The sequence below is a fragment of the Acomys russatus genome, chromosome 5 (genome assembly GCF_903995435.1).
Source record: "Acomys russatus chromosome 5, mAcoRus1.1, whole genome shotgun sequence".
Lineage (NCBI taxonomy): Eukaryota > Metazoa > Chordata > Mammalia > Rodentia > Muridae > Acomys > Acomys russatus.
In genome coordinates this window covers 41,463,485-41,483,477 of record NC_067141.1, presented here as the reverse complement: position 1 = coordinate 41,483,477, position 19,993 = coordinate 41,463,485, and the positions used below count along the sequence as shown (strand labels likewise).

Here is a 19,993-nt window from a genome sequence, read left to right as displayed (position 1 = left end):
TTCAGGGAAATTGAATGTTGTTATTAAAAATAAGATGCCACATAACCGATACAATTTGGAGAGATTGATTTGGGGGAAGGAAAGGGGAGAGGAGTTAGGGCCTGAGGGGGCCATGGGAGTAGAGAAAGACAGAGAGACAATGAGAGAGAGAAGGGGGGAAGGGGGTACCCCTTAGGGAGACACACGGAGACGAGGAGTGAGAGTGCAAGGCAGAGAGAAAAAGTAAGAGTAAGAGGGCAGTGACAAGTCAGTCCTTTACATCTGTGGCACAGCAGCTGAAGCACACGCATGCATAGGCAGATCGTGATGTCAGAGGTTGATAAGCAACCTAGAGGCAGGCCACCTCTATGCTAACGTTGAGTTCATTCTGTATTTCTGGATTTCTTAATACCCCAGTTCTGAATGTTGTGTTGTGAGTGTTAGGTCCTGCTGCAGGCTGTGGTTGGCATGCCTGCCCTCTACCTAGGGACAGGGCTTCCCCTTTGCCAGGGACCTTTATATTTTGGTTCTACTGCACCCTTACTGTTTTTCCCACCTCCCTGCCCTCTCTCCTTCCCTTCCCCTCTCCCCTCCCCCTCCCATGTCACTTCCAGTAAACCTGGATTTATATATTATAGCTTCATCGCCATTAGCTCATTCCAATTATTTAATCAATCAGTGATCCTGTCTTCCCAGTTAGCTGGGAAGCTGATGCAGGAGAATAGCTTGAGCCCAGGAGGTCAGAAACAGCTTGGTCCAAAACCACAAAAGAAAACAAACAGAAAAGAAGAGTACCACTGCCCTCATTTCCCAGTCATCGGTCTGCAGAGAACATGGTAATTAGTGCCAGTGCCTTGCTGGTCTGGCCCTGATACTGCATTCAATACTGGCCCATTGGCATTCACTAATTATATGCGTTGGCTGAGCACTATTGCAATACTAGTCTTTCTGACATTGTAACCATAGTATAGATAGGTAACTTCCATTACAAGCAAGGTGTTTTCCTGTCTGTTCTGATTGATTGATTGATTGATTGACTGACTTTTTCAAGACAGGGTTTTTCTTTGTAGCTTTGTTTATCCTGGAACTCACTCTGTAGTTCACGCTGGCCTCGAACTCAGAGATCTGCCTGCCTCTCTCTCCGGAGTGCTGAGAGGCAATGCCCTCCATTCCTCCCATTCTTAGAGCTGGATGAATAATGTGGGCCACTGATCAGTACAGACTACCCCTTGTTCTCCATATCACTATAAAGTCCATAATTCAAGTGGAAAAAGATGGATGTTTATGTGCTTATGGCTTTACAACTGCCTTTCTATAGATTATTTTATTTTTGCCAGTAGCACTTGGGTTGTTTGTCTAGTTTGTAATTGTCCCCTTCCCGTCTCACTGTGCTTCAACTGTAATTTTGTATCTTTACATTAGGGTCTTAGAGTAAGTAAAAAAAAAAAAAAAAACCCAATATATTCATTACATTTCACACAGTGTATTGACTTGGAGAAAGATTGGCAATTTTAAGTATTGTATTGTAGTTCACTAAATTTACCAGTGTGAACCTTAAGTGATGTTCCTGGATTTCACTAAAATAAATTCATTAACAAAAAATAAACCCATTTTTAAGCACATTTCTGCTAGACCAGTGAAATTTTGAATACTTACCACATACATAATTAGGAGGAAGAATCATTTTGAAGTACAGCAAGAGAAAGGGGTATTTAATAATTAAGCCTTCCTTCATTGAAGGGATTTTTAATTCTGTATAGCATGTATGTCAGCAGGTCTCCACAGAGGCCAGAAGTGTTGGATTCCCTGGAACTAGAGTTACAAGCTGTTGTGAGCCACCTCCTGTGGATGCTGGGAACCAAGCTCAAGCCCTCTGCAACAGAAACCAGTACTCCTAAACACTGAGCCAGCTCTTCAGCTCTCTAAGGGATATTTACAATTAATCCCTTTTTGTGGCCTTTTTCTGTGTAGAATTGCAGGCATTTCAAGTGTGTAGCTTATCTGACAGCCCAGGTCAGGTTTTGATGGCAGAGGCTCATGAGCGAAGATCGCTGAGAAGGCTTGCTATGTGGCAGAGCCGGAGGTAAAGCTGCGAAAGCGTGAGCTGTAGTTCTTGTCTTCCTTCTCCTTCCCTGTTCCCCACATCCCCCACGAGCATGGGAAAGATGCACTGTAAACACTGAGTACTTCCCTCACCCCACCCCACCCTGGTACAAGGGGACGTAATGAGCCAGGATTAGGATGACACTGCAGAGCAATAAGGGACTTTTACAAATTGTCATCCTCTGAGGTCAGAGATGGCCTTGTTATTAGAGGACACTTCTCATTTCTTGTATTTTCAAAATGTGTTTTACTGTTTAGGCTCAGAAAATGATGACATCTTCTAAAATAGGAAAGTATTTTCTATTGATGGTGATCCTAAGAAGAGAGAATTGTCAGGAAGCTGACACGGGTTGGGAAAACAGAAAAGACAAATGAAAACATCTCAGCTATTTCCAGCTGGCTTCCCTAAAGAGGTTGTCTTCTCTATTGCTGTGATAAAACTCCATGACCAAAGCAACTCGGGGAGGAAAGGGTTTATTCAGCCTATGCTTTCACATCACAATTCATCATTGAAGGAAGTCAGTTCAGGAACTCAAGCAGGCCAGGAATCTGGAGGCAGTAGCCATGGGGGAGTGCTGCTTACTGGCTGCGGCCTGCTTTCTTATAGAACCCAGGATCACCAGCACAGAGACCACTAACCACAATGGTCTATGTCCTGCCCCATCAACCGCTAATTAAGAAAATGCCCCCCAGGCTTGCCTACAGCCTGCTTTTACAGAAGCATTTCTTTCTTTCTTTCTTTCTTTCTTTCTTTCTTTCTTTCTTTAATTTTTATTTAAGTAATTTATGCAGATTACATCTCAGTTGTTATCCCCTCACTTGTATCTTCCCATTCCCCCTCCCCCCCTCTTTCATCCTATTCTCCTCCCCTAGGTCTGTGACAGGAACCTTGTCCCCCACTATGAGATCACAGCCTATCAGGTCTCTTCTGATAGCTGGCTTACTCTTCCTCTGAGTGTCACCAGATCTCCCCACCAAGGGGAAGTGGTCAAATAGGGGACACCAGAGTTCATGTTGGAGTGAGTCCCTGTTCTCCACACAATTGTGAAGAATGTGGTGTCCATTGGCTAGATCTGGATAGGGGTTCTAGGTTTTCTGCGTGCATTATCCTTTGTTGATACAATAGTTTGAGCTGGCCTGCCTGGATCCAGATCCACTAGCCTTAATGGTCTTCATGTAGGTTTCTAGGATCCTCTGGATCCTTCTATTTCCCCATTCTTCCTTACCTCTCTCACCTAGAGTCCCAATAGGAATTCCCAGCATCTATCTCAATCTCCAGCTAAGTGAAGACTTTTAGGGGACATCTCTGTTGGGCTAGTGTCCAATTGTAAGTGAGTGTATGCCATATGTATCTTTCTGGGTCTGGGTTAACTCAGGATGATCATCTCTAGTTCCATGCATATTTCAGGATTTCCTTGTTTTTAATAGCTGAGTAGTATTCCATAGTGGTAATGTACCACAGTTTCTTTATCCATTCTTCAACTGAGGGATATCTAGGTTGTTTCCAGGTTCTGGCTATTACAAATAAGGCTGCTATGAACATGGTTGAGCATATGTCCTTGTTGTGTGGTAGAGCATCTTTTCGGTATATTCCAAGGAGTCGAATAGCTGGGTCTTGAAGTAGCCCTATTGCCAGTATTCCGAGAAAGTGCCAGATTGATTTCCAAAGTGGTTGTACAAGTTTGTACTTCCACCAGCAATGAAGGAGTGTTCCTCTTTCTCCCCATCCTCACCAGCAGGTAGTGTCACTTGAATTTTTGATCTTAGCCATTCGAATGGGTATAAGATGGAATCTCAGCATCGTTTTGATTTGCAATTCTCAGATGACTAATGATGTTGAGCATTTCTTTAGGTGTTTCTCAGCCATCTGACATTCCTCTGTTGAGAATTCTCTATGTAGTTCTGAGCCCCATTTCTTAATTGGGTTACTTGGTTTGGTGGTGTTTAATTTCTTGAGCTCTTTAGATATTTTGGATATTAGCCTATTGTCAGATGTAGGCTTGGTAAAGATCTTTTCCCAGTCAGTAGGCTGTTGCTTTGTTCTGCCCACAGTGTCTTCTGCCTTACTGAAGCTTACAGAAGCATTTCTTAATTGAGGCCCCTTCCTCCTATGCAGTACAGATGTCCCAGAGCTAAAGTCTAGATGAATCTGTCCATTTTCTTAAGCAAGTAGATAATTAAGATCCTTATATTAAACTTAGTCTCCTTTCAAATTTGTCATAGAACTGAGCCCTGGTGACACACACTTATAATCCAGGTTGGAAATAAAGACAGGAGAATCAAGAGTTCAAGGTTGTTCTTGGCTACTTTGTGAGCGTGAGGCTGGCCTGGGTTACGTGAGACCCCATCTCAAAGGAAAAACAAAAGTTTCTATCATATCATTGGGTTTTAAGTACCCACCCCATAAAAGTATGAACCAGAGGAAGTAGCATTTAAAAAAAAATCTAGGCTACTGTCCCTATATGTCTAGCAAAGAACATATTCAAAATTAGGATCCAGACATTTTTCTCATAATCTCTCATTCCTGGGTCAATTTTGGTGTCATGTACTTAAGGTCTGACATGGTCATCATCTACCATGTCTTGAACAACCCCTGTATCTTAAGCTAAGACACACAGTAATATAGAATGAAAAGACATCTGCTAGAAAACTATGTCTTATATGAGCAAGTTTTTTTTAACTATAAGAATCAAGAGACTGAGCTGGATTTAAAAGACAATTTACCACAACTGTTTTATTAGTAACAATAAATAATGTTGATTTAAGCTGTAAAGTCACACTGTGCAACAGATATTATTATCATTCAAGAGGTTTACTGGGAGAAGTGAGTATGCAGAGGCTGGCTCTGAGTGAGGGTGGGAAGAGGAGGTACTAGCCTTTTATAAAGGGGTATAGCACATGTGCATAGGGAGACTAAGACTCATGGTGACAGTGGAAATGTGTCTTATTTTGGCAGCTGATGATGTGATCTGATGTCACTAGGTTAACTGACAGTGAGCTTAGGGGTGGGGTTTTCCAACAAATATTCCTTGAAAGAGTCCAGGCTGATAGAGATATTACCATAGACATGACTCTTTAAATTTCTAATAGAGGAAAAAAAATACAGAGATTCCAGACAAGATATGTTGTTCAATTTGAAATTATTTTACATAACATTTTCAATGTACACAACACTATACTGTGTGTGACAGAAAATGTGAAGAGTCTCTGCCAGCAAGGAACTTATTCTCCGAAGACATGGGTCCACAGACAGTTCCTATGCAGATGGCTAGAAGTGGTAAGTATTAGTAAAAGCAGAGACCCCGGTCATCCAAGACAAGACATGACCGCAGAGGAGTAATACAATAAAATCAAGAGAAAGAGGTTCAGTAAAGTCCTGAATCATGATTGGAAGAGTGGCACTGATGATGATTATGGGAAACATTGTAGAGTCATCTGGGAAAGAAAGGAAGCTGAGTGGTGCGGTACCTACACCCCATCCTTCCCAAATGATGTGGATGGCCGTGAGCTGCTCTAGGCCCTGTCCTATGCCTTCTCGTAAATTTATTTGTTCTTTTGCTTTTTTGGTAAGACTGCTCTTGGGCTCACTTCTGCCACCATTCCAGTGCTGGAATGACAGAAGCACCACCATGTTTCTATTTCTTGCCATTCTATAGCTTTGGTGGTCCATGGACATGAGTAATATTATCCACAAGAAGAGGTTTTGGGGGCCTGGGGAGATGGCTCAGAGTTTAAGAGCACTGGCTGCTCTTGCAGAGGACTGGAGTTGCCACCTGTAACTCCTGTTCCAGGGGATCTGATGCCCTCTTCTGACCCCCGCAGGGACCAGCATGTCCCTACAGCAAAACATTCAAACAGTAAAAACAAGTAAAGAAAACATTTTTTTTTAAAGATTGCTAATAAAATGAGTTTAAAAGAGGAAGAGGAGGAGGAGGAAAAGCAGCAACCAGGCAGTGGTAGCCTTAAATTCCTGTAGGGGTTATCGGAGTTCGAGGCCATCCTGGTCTACAAAGTGAGTCTAGGACATCCATGGCTACACAGAGAAACCTTGTCTCAGAAAAAAAAAAAAAGGAAAGGAAGAGGAAAAGGAGGCTTGGTTGACATCAAATACGTATCTAACGAAGAGAAAACTAGTCTTAGAAAAGTTTGGTCTCATGGTTCAGTTTCTTAGTTCAAAGTACCAAATTGTCTTTTTCTTTCATAGTCCCTCATCTGTAAAGCATATGAGACTAAGCTGGATGCTTGGCCTCTGCCTGAGCCTCTCACTTCCTGCTTTTCACCAGAAAAGTGCTCTGAGGCTAACCTGGTCTACATAGTGAGTTCCAGGACTATTATTAGTATTATCATTAGTATTATTAGTATTATCATTATCATCATCATCATCCAGGCTGCTATTGCAATGAGGGGAGGTAGTATTACCATTCTATTTAGTCTAGAGTGTAAAATCTGGAAACACCTGGAAATTAATTATAACCACTACATAAGGTTTTTGGAATGGAAGAAGGGGTAAGTGTTTCTATTAAAAGCATTTAGAAATCTAGTAGGAGCTAATCCCATAGTTTGGTTTTAGACTCTCCTTATTGTAAACAACGTAACGTTGCTTAGTGCCACTGCAGGAAGTACCTTGTGGATCTGCCAATATTGAGTTTCTCTCATTTGCATACCAAGGGGTGAAGCACAGATAGTCACTGTTTACCAAGGTGCTCAGTCATCCTGTGTGCCAGTCAATATCACATGGGCTAATGATGCCACAGTCAAAATATAGTAACCAGGAAACTTCTTTCAGATTTTATTCTATTCTCAGAATTGCTCATTGTAATCTCCACCAGGACTGGGAAACCCCCACTTAGGAATGGAGAGCTTTTTATGCAGACATAAGAATTGGTTAAAGAATGTATTGGCTTCATGGGGCTCATTCTCAAAGTGTTGGTTATGTAAACGAGGTGTGGAGCTTAGGGATCTTCATTTAACAAGCTATGCTGATGTGTGAGTCTAAGAATCACCCTTATTGGAGCAGATGGCTCCCAGCTGCAAAAACAAGAGCCATTTTAAAGATTTACATGTAAATCTTAACACTGATAGTTCCCATGAATACAATTTTAGCCCTGCACTAGCAGCTTAAATACTTAGATTGTTGATTCCAGAGTTCTCTATCATGAGATTGTTAGCATACTGCCCCAGTCTGCCTAGCAACCTATGATGTCATTACCTACCTGCCACTAGGTGTGCCCCTGCCCTGGAGTATATAAAAGGACAACCCTCTCTCATGCTCATATAATAAACTTTGCCGTATCATATCTGTTGTGTAGTGCACATTGCATAGTTCATAGTTCAACAATATTTATCAAAAAGAAAACATGAATTCTCAGATGAGCCAAACCAAGGGAGAAACTAAAAGTGGTGGCGCACACCTTTAATGTCAGGGAGGCAGAGGCAGGCAGATCACTGTGAGATCAAGACCAGCCTGGTCTACAAAGTGAGTCCAGGACAGCCAAGGTTATACAGAAAAACCCTTTCTCAAAAACCAAAAAAGGAGGAGGAAGAAGAAAGAAAATAAAGCTGAAAATGTTATGGAAACTTTCATAATCCATTGGAATGATTGGGATTTATTTCTCATTATCCCAATGGTGTGATCTTTAAATACAGAATAATTTAGTAAAGCTTTTTAGAATACTCGAGTCCAAGTGCACCAAAACAACCTGTTTTAATAACTGTTTTCATTTAGCTCTTTGTATAATTGCTGTCATATAAAATTCACCCTTTGCAGGGCACAGTTGAAGTTTTAACCTATAAAGTTGTGAGGTCAGCATCACATGGAAGATAAGAAACTGTAATTACTCAAGAATTTCTTGTCAATTTAGAGTCAGTCCTGACCCTTTGCTAACTGCTGGCAAGCACAGATCTCTTTTCCTTCCTTGTACATTGCATTTCCTGAATGCCAGATATAGGGAATACAAATTGTGTGACCCAGGGCCTCTTGCTGAGTTTATGTACTGGCAAGCTGAGAAACACTTAGGGTGACAACACTTAGGATATGCTATATTTTACTTTAAATTTCAGCCATTATTAATATCCAGGCAGCGTTTTGTATCAACATAGTTATCATTTTTCTTGAATAAAAATATCATAGTGAGATTATTGGGTTGTAAGTTAAGGAAATGTGTGCAGAAAATATGTGGGCTGCAAGAGGCTAGAGAAATGACTCAATGGCTAAGATCACATGAGGTGCTCACTTCATGTGCATGCATGAACACCTCACCTCTGATCCTAGCATAAACATTAGAAAAGATGGGTGCTGACCCTACAGGTGCCTATAACTCCATTTCTGTGGGGGCTATAGACTGGAAGAGGATCACTGAGGCTTGTTGGCTGCCAGCCTAGCTCCAGGTTCAGTGAGAGGCCCTGTCAAAAAGGAGGCAAGAAGAGAGTAATAGAGTAGAACACTAGTGTTGTCTTCTGGCTTCAGAGTGTGTACCTAAATTCACATGTACACATCACTCACACATATGGGGGAGGGGTAGGAGAGGAGAGATGGGGAAGAGGGGAGGGAGAGAGAAGGGAGAAGGGGAAAAGAAAGGAGAGGACCTCACATTTGACCATGTCCCCTGGATGGGGAGACCTGGTGGCACTCAGAGGAAGGACAGCAGGTTACCAAGAAGAGACTTGATACCCTATGAGCATATACAGGGGGAGGTAATCCCTCTCAGGAACAGTCATAGGGGAGGGGAATAATGGGAAAATGGGAGGGTGGGAAGAATGGGAGGATACAAGGGATGGGATAACCATTGAGATGTAACAAGAATAAATTAATTAAAAAAATTTTTTTAAAGAAAAGAAAGGAGAGGAGAGAGAAGGGAGAGAGAATGAGAGAGAGAGATTGCAAATTGCTTCTTAAACTGGCCATACCTTTGTGTGCTTGCCCACAGTGTATAGGAGTCCTGCATTATCATTAACACTGAATATTATTGTTTAGTTTTTGTTTTATTTTACTGTAGTCCTTAGTGAGTAGTTGCATCTCACTGTGATTTCAATTAGCATTCTTCTGATGGCCAACAATGGCAAGCATCTTTTCATGTGCTCATTTTGCATTTTTATTTCTTCTTTGTTGAAGCCTCTGTTATGATCTTAACATCTTAATAGATAATAAAGCTCATGTTTTCCCCGTGTTTTCCTAGTAATGGATATTTAAGCTCTTCATCTATTATCACTTAGCAGCAGTGGGGAGAAGTCCAAACCACAGCCCTACACTGCCACCCACTGCAGACCAAGGAGTTCTTATTGGAGATCTTCATTCAGGTGAAGCTAGGATGCATTGTAGGACAAAAAATAAAAACAGAGTCAAATGGTATATACTCACTTATATCTGCATACTAGCCCAAGGGGCATGTCCCCTGAAAATCTTCACTTACCAGGAAACTGGGACAGAGGGGAGGGCATCCTATTGGGACTAGATGAGAGAAGCATGAGAGAATAGCAAAGGAGAAGGATCCAGAGGGTCCTAGAAACCTACAAGAAGAACATTATGATGGGCAGATTTGGGCCCAGGGGTCCTGCTCAAACTATGGCTCCGGCCAAGGACAATACAGGCCGTAAACTTCAAACCCCTACCCAGATCTAGCCAATGGTCAGGACATTGGGGGATGGGAGAGTGGGGTATGACTTTCACACAAACTCTGGTGCCCCATATTTGACCACGTCCCCTGGATGGGGAGGCCTGGTGGCACTCAGAGGAAGCATAGCAGGCTACCAAGAAGAGACTTGATACCCTATGAGCATATACAGGGGGAAGAAGTCCCCCTCAGTCACAGTCATAGGGGAAGGGAGTAAGGGGAAAATGGGAGGGAGGGAGGAATGGGAGGATACAAGGGATGGGATAAGAATTGAGATATACTATGAATAAGTTAATAACATTAAAAAAAGAAAAAGAAAAACAGAAGTGTAGCAAGTCTTAAAGCAGAGGAGCAGCAGGACACCAACAACACAGTCTTTGAAGAAAGGGGGTCATCTTAGAGTTATGCAATGACTGAATAAGAAAGAGTGGGACAATGCTACATTACTACATTAGTAGTAATGTACATTACTACTAATGTAATGAAAGATAATGTTCTTCAAGAATGTTGCAAATTCAATGTCAACTTGTAATGGGAAAATTCTATGTGATTCTATATATCTGTATATCTCAACAGTTCCATCTTCTAGTCACTTAAATCTTTTGAACAGTAATAGTCATCTTCCCAGTCCCTTAAATGTAATATATAATGCACACATACTTTATATATATGTATATGTATATAAATGATAATATGTATACTTCTTGTGTGGTGCATGATAAAAGCCTCACTTAAAAAAAAAAAAAAGAGTAGTTTGTTTTCCCAGTGAGACCCTCTTGAAGAAAACTAAAGTTTCATTTGCAAGTGGTTATCAATTGGAGATAGCTTCCGGGTTAGGGATGGGGACATGCATCCACTTCTTTCAGCTTGAGGATTCATCTGGTGCAGACCTGTGCAGGTCCTTTGCATTCTGCCACAGTTTCTGTGAGTTCCTATGTGTCTTAGTTTTGTTGTGTATCTTTCTGCCTCTTCTGCAGCATTCCCTGAGCCCCAAGGGGAGGAATTTGATGGAGACACCGCACTTAGGACTGAATATTTCAAAGTTTCTCCCTCTCTCTCTCTCTCTCTCTCTCTCTCTCTCTCTCTCTCTCTCTCTCTCTCTCTCTCTCTCTCTCTCCCTCTGCACATTGTCCAGTTCTTCTCTGTATTTATTGCATCTACTGCAGGGGGATAGATGTTTCATGATGACTGAGGAAGGCACTTATTTATAAGTAAAGCATAATGTCATTAGGAGTCATTTTATTCCTATGTTCTTTTAGGAGAACAGAAGTATTTGCTTTTACCCTAGGTCCCTGGGCTATCTAGTTCTCAGTTCTCAGTCCTGCGATCAGTGTCATGTATGGCTTCCATCTTGTGGAGTGGGCCTTAAGTCAAATCAGATATTGGTTGAGTGATCCTGCAAGCTCCAGCTCTGTGCCACCACTGCCTTAGCATATGCTGCAGAAGAACACTATTGTAGATCAAAGGGTTTGTGGCCAGGTAGAGTGTAACTGCCCATATAAAAGACATATGCGCATAGGGGTGAAGGCTTTATGTAGGCACTAGCTCTACTTCTCCATGTTCAATGACTTACATAAGTGTGACCTTTCTGCGTCTGGTTTACCTCATACAGGATGATTTTTTTTTCTAATTCCATCCATGTACCTGTGAATTACAAGATTTCATTTTTTTTAAACAACTGTGAAATATTTCCTTGTGTAAATATACCACATTTTCTTTATCCATCTTTCTGTTGAGGGACATCTGGGTTGTTTACGATATATGGTTATTATGAAGAGAGCAACAATAAATATGGTTGAGCATGTGTATCTGTGGTTGGGTGAAGCATCCGTTGGGTATATGCCCAAGCTGAATCTTGAGGTAGGTTGAATTCCCTTCTGAGGAACTGCCACATTAATTTCCATAGTTTCTGTACAAGTTTGCACTCCCACCAGCAATGAGTGAGCATTCCCCTTACTCCACATCCGCACTAGCATGAGCTATCATTTATTTTATTGATTTCAGCCATTGTGGATGTAAGATGAAATCTCAAAGTAATTTTTGCTTGCATTCCCTTGGTGACAGAGGATGTTGAACGTTTGTTTCTCACCTGTTTCAATTTTCTCTTTCAAGAATTCTCTGTTTAGATCTGCACCCCATTTTTTTGAATATTTTTTTATTAATTTATTTATATTACATCTCAATTGTTAGCCCTTCCCCTGTTTTCTCCCATTCTTCCCTCCCTCCCATTTCTTCCCTTCTCCCCTCCCCTATGTCTGTGATTGAGGGAGACCTCCTCCCCCTATATATACTCTCAGAATATCAAGTCTCTTCTTGGTAACTAGCTATCCTTCCTCTGAGTGCCACCAGGTCTCCCTATCCGGGGGACATGGTCAGAAAAGGGGCACCAGAGTTCGTGTGACAGTCAGATCTCACTCTCCACTCAACGGTGGAGAGTGTCATGTTCGTCGGCTAGGTCTTGGTAGGGGTTCGAAGCTTACTGCCTATATTCTCCTTGGCTGGTGCCTTAGTTTGAGGAGGACCCCAGGATCCAGATCTGCCTGTCATAAAGTTCTTCTTGTAGGTTTCCAGGACCCTATGGATCCTACTATTTCCTCTTTCTTCCATGCTACTCTTGCCTAAAGTCTCAATCGGAAATCCTCTCCTCTGACCCACTTTCTTGGTAAGTAAAGATTTTCATTGTACGTATCCCTTGGACTAGTGTTTTGATATAAGTGAGTATATACCGTTTGCCTCTTTTTGCTTCTGGGTGAACTCGCTCATTATGATAATTTCTAGATCAATCCATTTGTCCACAAATTTCGGGAATTCCTCGTTTTTAATAGCTGAGTAGTATTCCATCATGTAAATATACCACAGTTTCTTAGTCCATTCTTCTACTGAGGGACACTTAGGCTGTTTCCATGTTCTGGCTATTATGTATAGAGCAGCTATGAACATGGTTGAGCATATGTCCCTGTTATGTGGTAGGGTATTTTCTGGGTATATTCCAAGGAGTGGGATGGCTGGGTCTTGAGGAAGCCCTATTCCTATTTTTCTGAGAAAGCACCAGATAGCTTTCCAAAGTGGTTGTACTAGTTTGCATTCCCACCAACAATGAAGGAGTGTTCCTCTCTCTCCACATCCTCGCCAACATGTGGTGTCATTTGAGGTTTTGATCTTAGCCATTCTGATGGGTGTAAGATGGAATCTCAGTGTCGTTTTGATTTGCATTTCTCTGATGACTAACGAGGACGAGCATTTCTTTAAGTGTTTCTCGGCCATTTGATATTCCTCTGTTGAGAATTCTCTGTTAAGTTCCAAGCCCCATTTCGCAATTGGGTTGTTTGGTTTTGTGGTGTTTAATTTCTTGAGTTCTTTATATATTTTGGATATTAAACCTTTGTCAGATGAAGGGTTGGTGAAGATCTTTTCCCATTCTGTAGGCTGTCGCTTTGTTCTCTTGACAGTGTCTCCTGCCTTACAGAAGCTTCTCAGCCTCATGAGGTCCCATTTATTAATTGTTGACATTAAGGCCTGGGCTGTTGGTGTACTGTTCAAGAAGTTGTTTCCTGTGCCTATGTGTCCCAGGCTCTTCCCCCACTTTTCCTCTAACTGATTAATGTCTCTGGTTTTAAGTTGAGGTCTTTAATCCACTTGGACTTGAATTTTGTGCATGGTGACAAATAAGGGTCTAATTGCATTTTTCTACATGTAGACATCCAGTTAGACCAGCACCATTTGTTGAAGATGCTATCCTTTTTCCATTGAATAGATTTGGCTTCTTTGTCAAAAATCAAGTGAGCAAATGCTGCACCCCGTTTTAAATTGGATTATTTGTTTTCTTGCTGTCTAGTTGTGTGTGTGTGTGTGTGTGTGTGTGTGTGTGTGTGTGTGTGTGTGTTCTTTATGTATTTTGGATATTAGCTCTCTGTTGGATGGGTAAAATTCTTTTCCCATTTTGTTGGCTGCTACTTTGTCTGAATGTTGGTGTCCTTTGCCATTGCAGAAGCTTTTGAAAAGTTTCACAAAGTCCCATATTTTAGTGGTTGGCCTTACTGCCTGTGCTAACAGTGTTCTTTCCAGGAAGTCTTTTCCTGTGCCCAGGGGCGGGGAGTGTTTCTCACTTCCTCCCCTATGAGGTTTGGTGTATCTGGTTTTACGTTGAGGTCTCTGGTCCATTTGGAATTGAGTTTTCTGCAGGTCGATAAATGTGGATCTATTTGAATTCTTCTACATGGAGCCATCCAGTTTGCCCGCACCAGTAGTTGTTGAAGATGTTGGGGGTTTTCCCAGTGTATATTTCTGACATTTTTGTCAAAATCAGATATCCATAGATGTGTGAATTTATATGTGGATCTTGTAGTATATTCCTTTGATCAACTTGTCTGTTTTTGTGCCAATACCATTCTGTTTTTATTACTATAGCTCTGTAGTACAATTTGAGATCAGAGGTGGTGATTCTAGCAGTTTTTATTATTCAAGATTATTATTTTTCAAGATTGTTTTTATTATCAAATAAAATATTTATATTCATCACTTGCTTCTGTTCATGGTTTCTTGACCAGTTCTTTATTTTTACCTTTCAAACAATGAAGTTTTGGTTTTGAGGGTTTTGTTTTGTTTTGTTTTGTTTTGTTTTGTTTTGTTTTTCAAGACAGGGTTTCTCTGTGTAGCCTTGGCTGTCCTTGACTCACTTGGCCTGCTTTTTGTTGTTGTTGTTGTTGTTGTTGTTGTTATAATTAAATTTTTGTAACATATACGAGAATTTGACTTAGCTACTTCTTTTTCACTGGCTTTTCATACTTTGTCTTTTCAATATGGCCATTTCAGTGGTTTTTTGTTGTTGTTGTTGTTTTGTTTTGTATTTATGTGTGTGGAGTTGGTAATAAATGTTTTTTAATGTCTGTTAAATAAATTAGTGATTTTACACTTTTATTTTGATCAGTTTGATTGTATGTTTATAAAGTATAAGTTTTTTTTTTTTCATAATGCCCTTTTAGTCCCCACATCCTCCATCCCTGCTCGTCTCTGTGTCAAGCATTTGTCTCTGCCTCTGGTGTTGCTCCCTTCCTCTAGATGGCTTTTCTTCCTCTATTCTGCTTTCATAGGGTGAAAGTGTAGAGGATTGTTCTTCTTTAGTATAGTTCTTGCTTTGGTTTTATTTCTGTGAGACAGCTTCTCTCTTTGTAGCTCAGGCTAGCCCCAGTTTTATGCCAGCTCTTCCTGACTTAGCCTGGAATGCTGGGTCCACGGCCTCGGCCCCACTCTCAGCTCAGCATTTTAACTGTGTGAATGTCCCTGGAGCACTGTCTTTAGCTTCCTTCCTTCATTTATACATTTTAATGTTTAATGTTTGTTTCCTTTTTGTTTGTTTGTTTCCTTTGGGAGTTGTTGAGGGAGTTGAGGGTTGGTTGAAACAAGTTTCTCTGTGTAGCCCTGACTCTCCTGGAACTAGCTCTGTAGACTAGGCTGCATCGAACTCAGAGATTTGCCTGCCTCTGCCTCCCAAGTGCTGGGATTAAAGGCATGCACCACTACTAAATACGCCACTTAATTTTTGTGTTTATTAAAAGTGTTTTCTAATTTTTCTTGACACTTCCTCTGGGGTAAAAGCTTTGTGTTACCTGTAAAGTTTGGAATTAACTTCTTTATGATGTTTATATTTTGTTCTTACCTAATAAATCCTGGTTCTCTTTTTGGCTTAGTATCTATCATATCCTTGACTGTCCTGGAACTCACTATGTAGACCAGGCTGGCCACACTTGCCCCTGCCCGCCGGGGTTCGACTAACGCTCGGGAGGAAAATTGTCCTGTATGGAGACAGAACACTAGACACGAAGAAGGGGACAAGTCTGCATTCTGATCAAACCCCGTTTATTGAGAATTTTTACAGAGTGTATATAGGCACAGAGGCATGGGTATTTGCGTAAGCAAGGGTTGCTGTGGATACCTAACTCTGGAATGCATCAGCAGGTAGGTATCTACCTTTACAGCTGCTAATTGCAGGAGAGAAATTTCAGGAAAGTCGTGAAGGATCTGGTTAGGAAAAAGCTCCCGGAACTGCTGCTCGCAGGCAGCTGGCCCTTAATCTGATTTTATCAGTAGTCCCACCGGAAAAGGAGTAGCTCGGGGGTCTGGAATGACCAGCCCCCACAATAAACCACAACAGGTGTCTAACTGCCGACCTATGACAAGGTCAGCTAGTTTCTGGTGAATGGCAGACTTCTGGAGAAATAGGAACCTAGGTTCTGACAAGATGGCTGAACATTGGCCATGTAGCCCGTCCCCAACAACACTCAGAGAGATTCACCTGCCTCTGCCTCCAGAAAGCTGGGATTAAAGAAGTATGCCACTACACCCTGTTTATGGATTTTTGGTTTGTTTGTTTGTTTTGTTTTTTGTCTTTTGCTGTCTGTTGTTGTTGTTGTTGTTTTGCCTTTTAAGACAGTCTTACCATGTAACCTAGGCTAACCTTGGCAGCCTTGTGGAAAGTCTTTCATAGCTAGAGACAGGTCAGTTCCTTGTTTCAAGGCTGTCTAGAGCTCTTTGGTTCCCTAGTAAAGGGCTGATGGAGCTGGTGATGAGGTCAAGCCAGTGCCCACTTACCATTCTGGAAATCCTAGGCCCTCTCTCCTGTTTCAGCCTCTTGGTAACTTTTCTGCAAGGGGTTAATGTATTTTGCCTATATCCATGGCATCTGGGAGCTGTAGCCTTACAAAATGCATTTCTTAGATGATAAGACTTGGAAGTTGACACTCTGCATGAACTGCAGAATAGATGTTGTGTAAGCAGCCATAAAAATCCACAGATCTCATCTCTGTCAGCACTCTTCAGGGTTCAGGTGCATTCTAGATGAGCAGTAGCTCTCTACAGGGCCTGACTGTTCCCTACATGACCTTAGAAACAGCTGTATCGCCTCCTGGCTTTGTTGTTCCAGCTGTGGTCGCAGCCAGAGCACATGTAGTACAGCTCTTATGGAGCCCTGAGATTTTCCAAATCGTAGGTAAGTACTGGCTTTTTATTTAAAGTCAGCAGCTATACGAGTTCCTAATAAGAGACATCACTGTTCCTTGTAAGCTTTGAAGCCCAGAACTGACTTCTCTAGATGCGAAAGGCCTAGGTCTCATCTTCTTCACTCCCACGCTCTTTCATTTGCATTGGGAATCTGCAGTGTGGTATAGCCACCACTGTGTTTTATCTTAACTCTCATCCAGACTGCTGTGGTCCTGCATCAGGCCTTGAACTTACATGTTATGAAGTTGGCTTCTTCCCCTAAAACATCATGGAGCCACATTAACAAGGTTTGGAGTTTTCTTGTGTAGCTTGACTCAGCTCGCTTAGTCATTGCAGAATTAGAACAAGCTAAAGACGTGCTCTGGATTAGGCTCTGCTTTATGGCAGTGTTGTAGCAAGTCGGAACTGTTGTCCTCACCTGTGTACTCTCTGCCGCAGTGTTGCTCCTCTCTTGTTCCTGTGCTCACTAGAGTAGCACTATGAGGGACTACATCAGGAGCTTTGCCTTTACCTTCCTCACAGTGCGGTAATTGTTGGCAGCTTTTAATCTAAAGTGATAATGGGTAAATATTTGGGCTTGAAATGGGGGCCGGAGTGACAGATTAGTCAGTGGAGTGCTTGCTGCTTAAACACGAGAACCTGAGTTCAGTTGACGGAACACACATGAAAAGCCAGGCGAGGCACTGTGAGCTTGTCACCCCAGTACTGGGGAAGAGGAGACTGGCAGCTTGCTACATGGCAAGCCCTAAGGCAGTGAGAGACAGTACCAAAGACAAGATGATGGTATCTGAGAAATGATACCTCAGGTAGACCTCTGACCACTACACTCAAGTACACACAAACATACAAACACACAGATAAATATCTGAGCTTTAAATCCTGTTTTCAGCTTTTAGGCTTTTCACCCACACATCAGCTACAGCTTCTCTTACTGCATCAAGTAAAGCGTAAGTAATAACAATCAGTATTTAATTTTCCCTTTCTCTTTCAGTGTTAAATGTTTACAAAAGACAGTAAAAGACTCTTACCACATAATGTGTAGACCATGTGCTTGTGAACTTGAAGTTTGTGCAAAATGTGGAAAGAAAGAAGATATCGTTATTCCGTGAGTATTTCCTTTTACATTGGAGTCAGTTGCTAGTAATTCATACATGAGCTTTCTCTTAGACAGCACTAACTCAGTGTGGAGTTGTGTCTTTCCTGGGCTAACACAAGCACTTTTCTATACAACAGGAGAAGGATCACACTTTTATTAAATTTTCCATTGTAGTATAAAGTGACATGTTTAAGAAGTTGAGCTTCATATTCACTGTAGGAACCACTCACTTCCTAGCTCTGCTCCCTGGCCGACTCCTTGTCTAGCTCCTCAGAGCCCAGTCTTCTGACTGCAGGGTTAGAATTTGCTGACTCGACTTCAGCTAGTCTTTAAAAAAGGTTTTCCCTGTGCTTTCTGTACGCTTCTCATAGCAAGCAGTCTAGTAAAGGCTTTTTTAACTGCCTCAGTAATAATTATAAACTTTCTTTGTCTTCTATATAGCTTTAATAAAGAACCAGAAACTTCAGAAAATACTGAAAATCAAGACTCTAACCATAGAAGAATCCACAAAAGAAAGGAGGACAGTGATGAGGACATAGATGCTGAGACTGGGGAAGATGGTGAAGATGGAGAAGATGGAGACACTTAGGCCTGATAGCACAGAGTCAGCTGCAGAGGGCTCAGCAAACGCACTGACACCCTAACGAGCGAGTCAGAAAAGGCTGTTCATTAGGCAGGACTGAGCAACATCAATTATTTATAGCATTTGAATAATACAAACTTCCAGGTTTTCACGATAAAACTTAAGCTGCATATACAGAATGTGTGGCAACACAATGGTATGTTGTATAATCTATGGAAATTGTTTAGAAAACCATTATCAGCTAATGTCAAACTATCCATTGTTGAGAATTGGTGATTGTGTCTGAACTATTTCATGGAAAACTAAGATGATTGGCTCAGCATGCATTTCCATAGCCTGACTTGGGTGTGTGACTTACCTAGCAAATGCCCCCTTATATCTTACAAAGCAAACCAGTTTATTTTTATACATACACACACACACACACACACATGCATGCACACACACAAAATCATGTGTTGTGATTTTCCTTTAAAAGTATTTTTATATACTTAATTCCTTTTTTTAAAAAGCCTTTCCTAGTTTAAAAACATATACTCAGAAAAAATATGTATGGACTATATAGTAAAATCCACCACTCTTACCCAAGTGAATATCCTTACAGTATCAGAAGCTCCCGTGAAGTTCTCCCTCATAAGCTTCTCTTTCCCAGAATTCCATTCTCCTGAATTATTACTCTCTTGCCAGTGTTTCGGCCTGTAAACAGTGTAAATTGGCTTCATGTGATTATTGAAATCTGTGTCCATGTGTTTAAAATCCCAAAGCTACAGAAAACTAGTCAGGCAGTACAATGAACTTTTCCATACTATTTAGCAAGATTCCCAATTTTGGTGTTTTACTGTTTTCTTTGTGTTTTAATCTCTACATATGTATATATGACATGTATGTAGATGTACATATGTGTGAATATATTTGATGAATTATTGAAATAAATGTGAAACCCTGGTTTTGGACTTATTTGCCTACTGCTGTGTTGTTGTTGTTGTTGTTACAAAAGTTTGGAGATTGACCAGTGCTGTTACAGAAGCTATGATTTGTTCATTTTACATTATTGTTCATTACTTAAATGCTGAGGTTTTGGGGTTATGACAGATTTTTCTAATGCACATAATGCTCATGTAAAGTGAAGCAGAGTTAGAAATTGTATGGAAGATATTTTAATTTAGGCTTAAACTCAAGGCTTAAGAGAGATGGGCTCAGAGGAAAGTAAAACATACTCACTCAAGAGTATGAGTGTGAGCATCTCAAAGCGTCACAGAAAGTACGGTGTAGACAAAATGGGCATGAGCCCCTCATGGGAGAGTAAGCAATGAACTGTTTTTGCATTAGCCATATGTATTTATAGTTGCTTCTCAAGTTTCATTAAGTGTATTAGTTACCTTCAGTTGCTGTGATAAAATACCATGGCCAAAGCAACTTAGAGTATTTGGGTTTATAGTTCCAGGGGTGTAAGAGTCCATCATGGTGGCAAGGCATGGTAGCATGCAGGCATGCCAGCTGGAACAGGAAGCTGGAAATTCTCATAGCCTGCCTCCAGTGACACACTTCCTCCAAGGACATACCCTCCAAACTTCCCCAACCACTGCCACCAACTGGGGACCAGGGGTTCAAATATCTGATAAATGG

At 41.3% G+C, this 19,993-nt stretch overlaps 1 protein-coding gene across 1 annotated transcript in view; it reads left to right on the top strand.

Moving 5' to 3' along the window:
- The window catches only part of C5H9orf85 (chromosome 5 C9orf85 homolog), a 59,107-nt gene extending 39,780 nt beyond the window's left edge, over positions 1-19,327 (top strand). Inside the window, exons 3-4 of the mRNA XM_051146239.1 lie at positions 17,680-17,793; positions 18,226-19,327. Of these exons, the coding sequence (XP_051002196.1) occupies positions 17,680-17,793; positions 18,226-18,373 (262 nt within the window). The 3' untranslated portion in view covers positions 18,374-19,327. The remainder of the gene's footprint in view (positions 1-17,679; positions 17,794-18,225) is intronic.
- Positions 19,328-19,993: the final 666 nt, after the last annotated feature.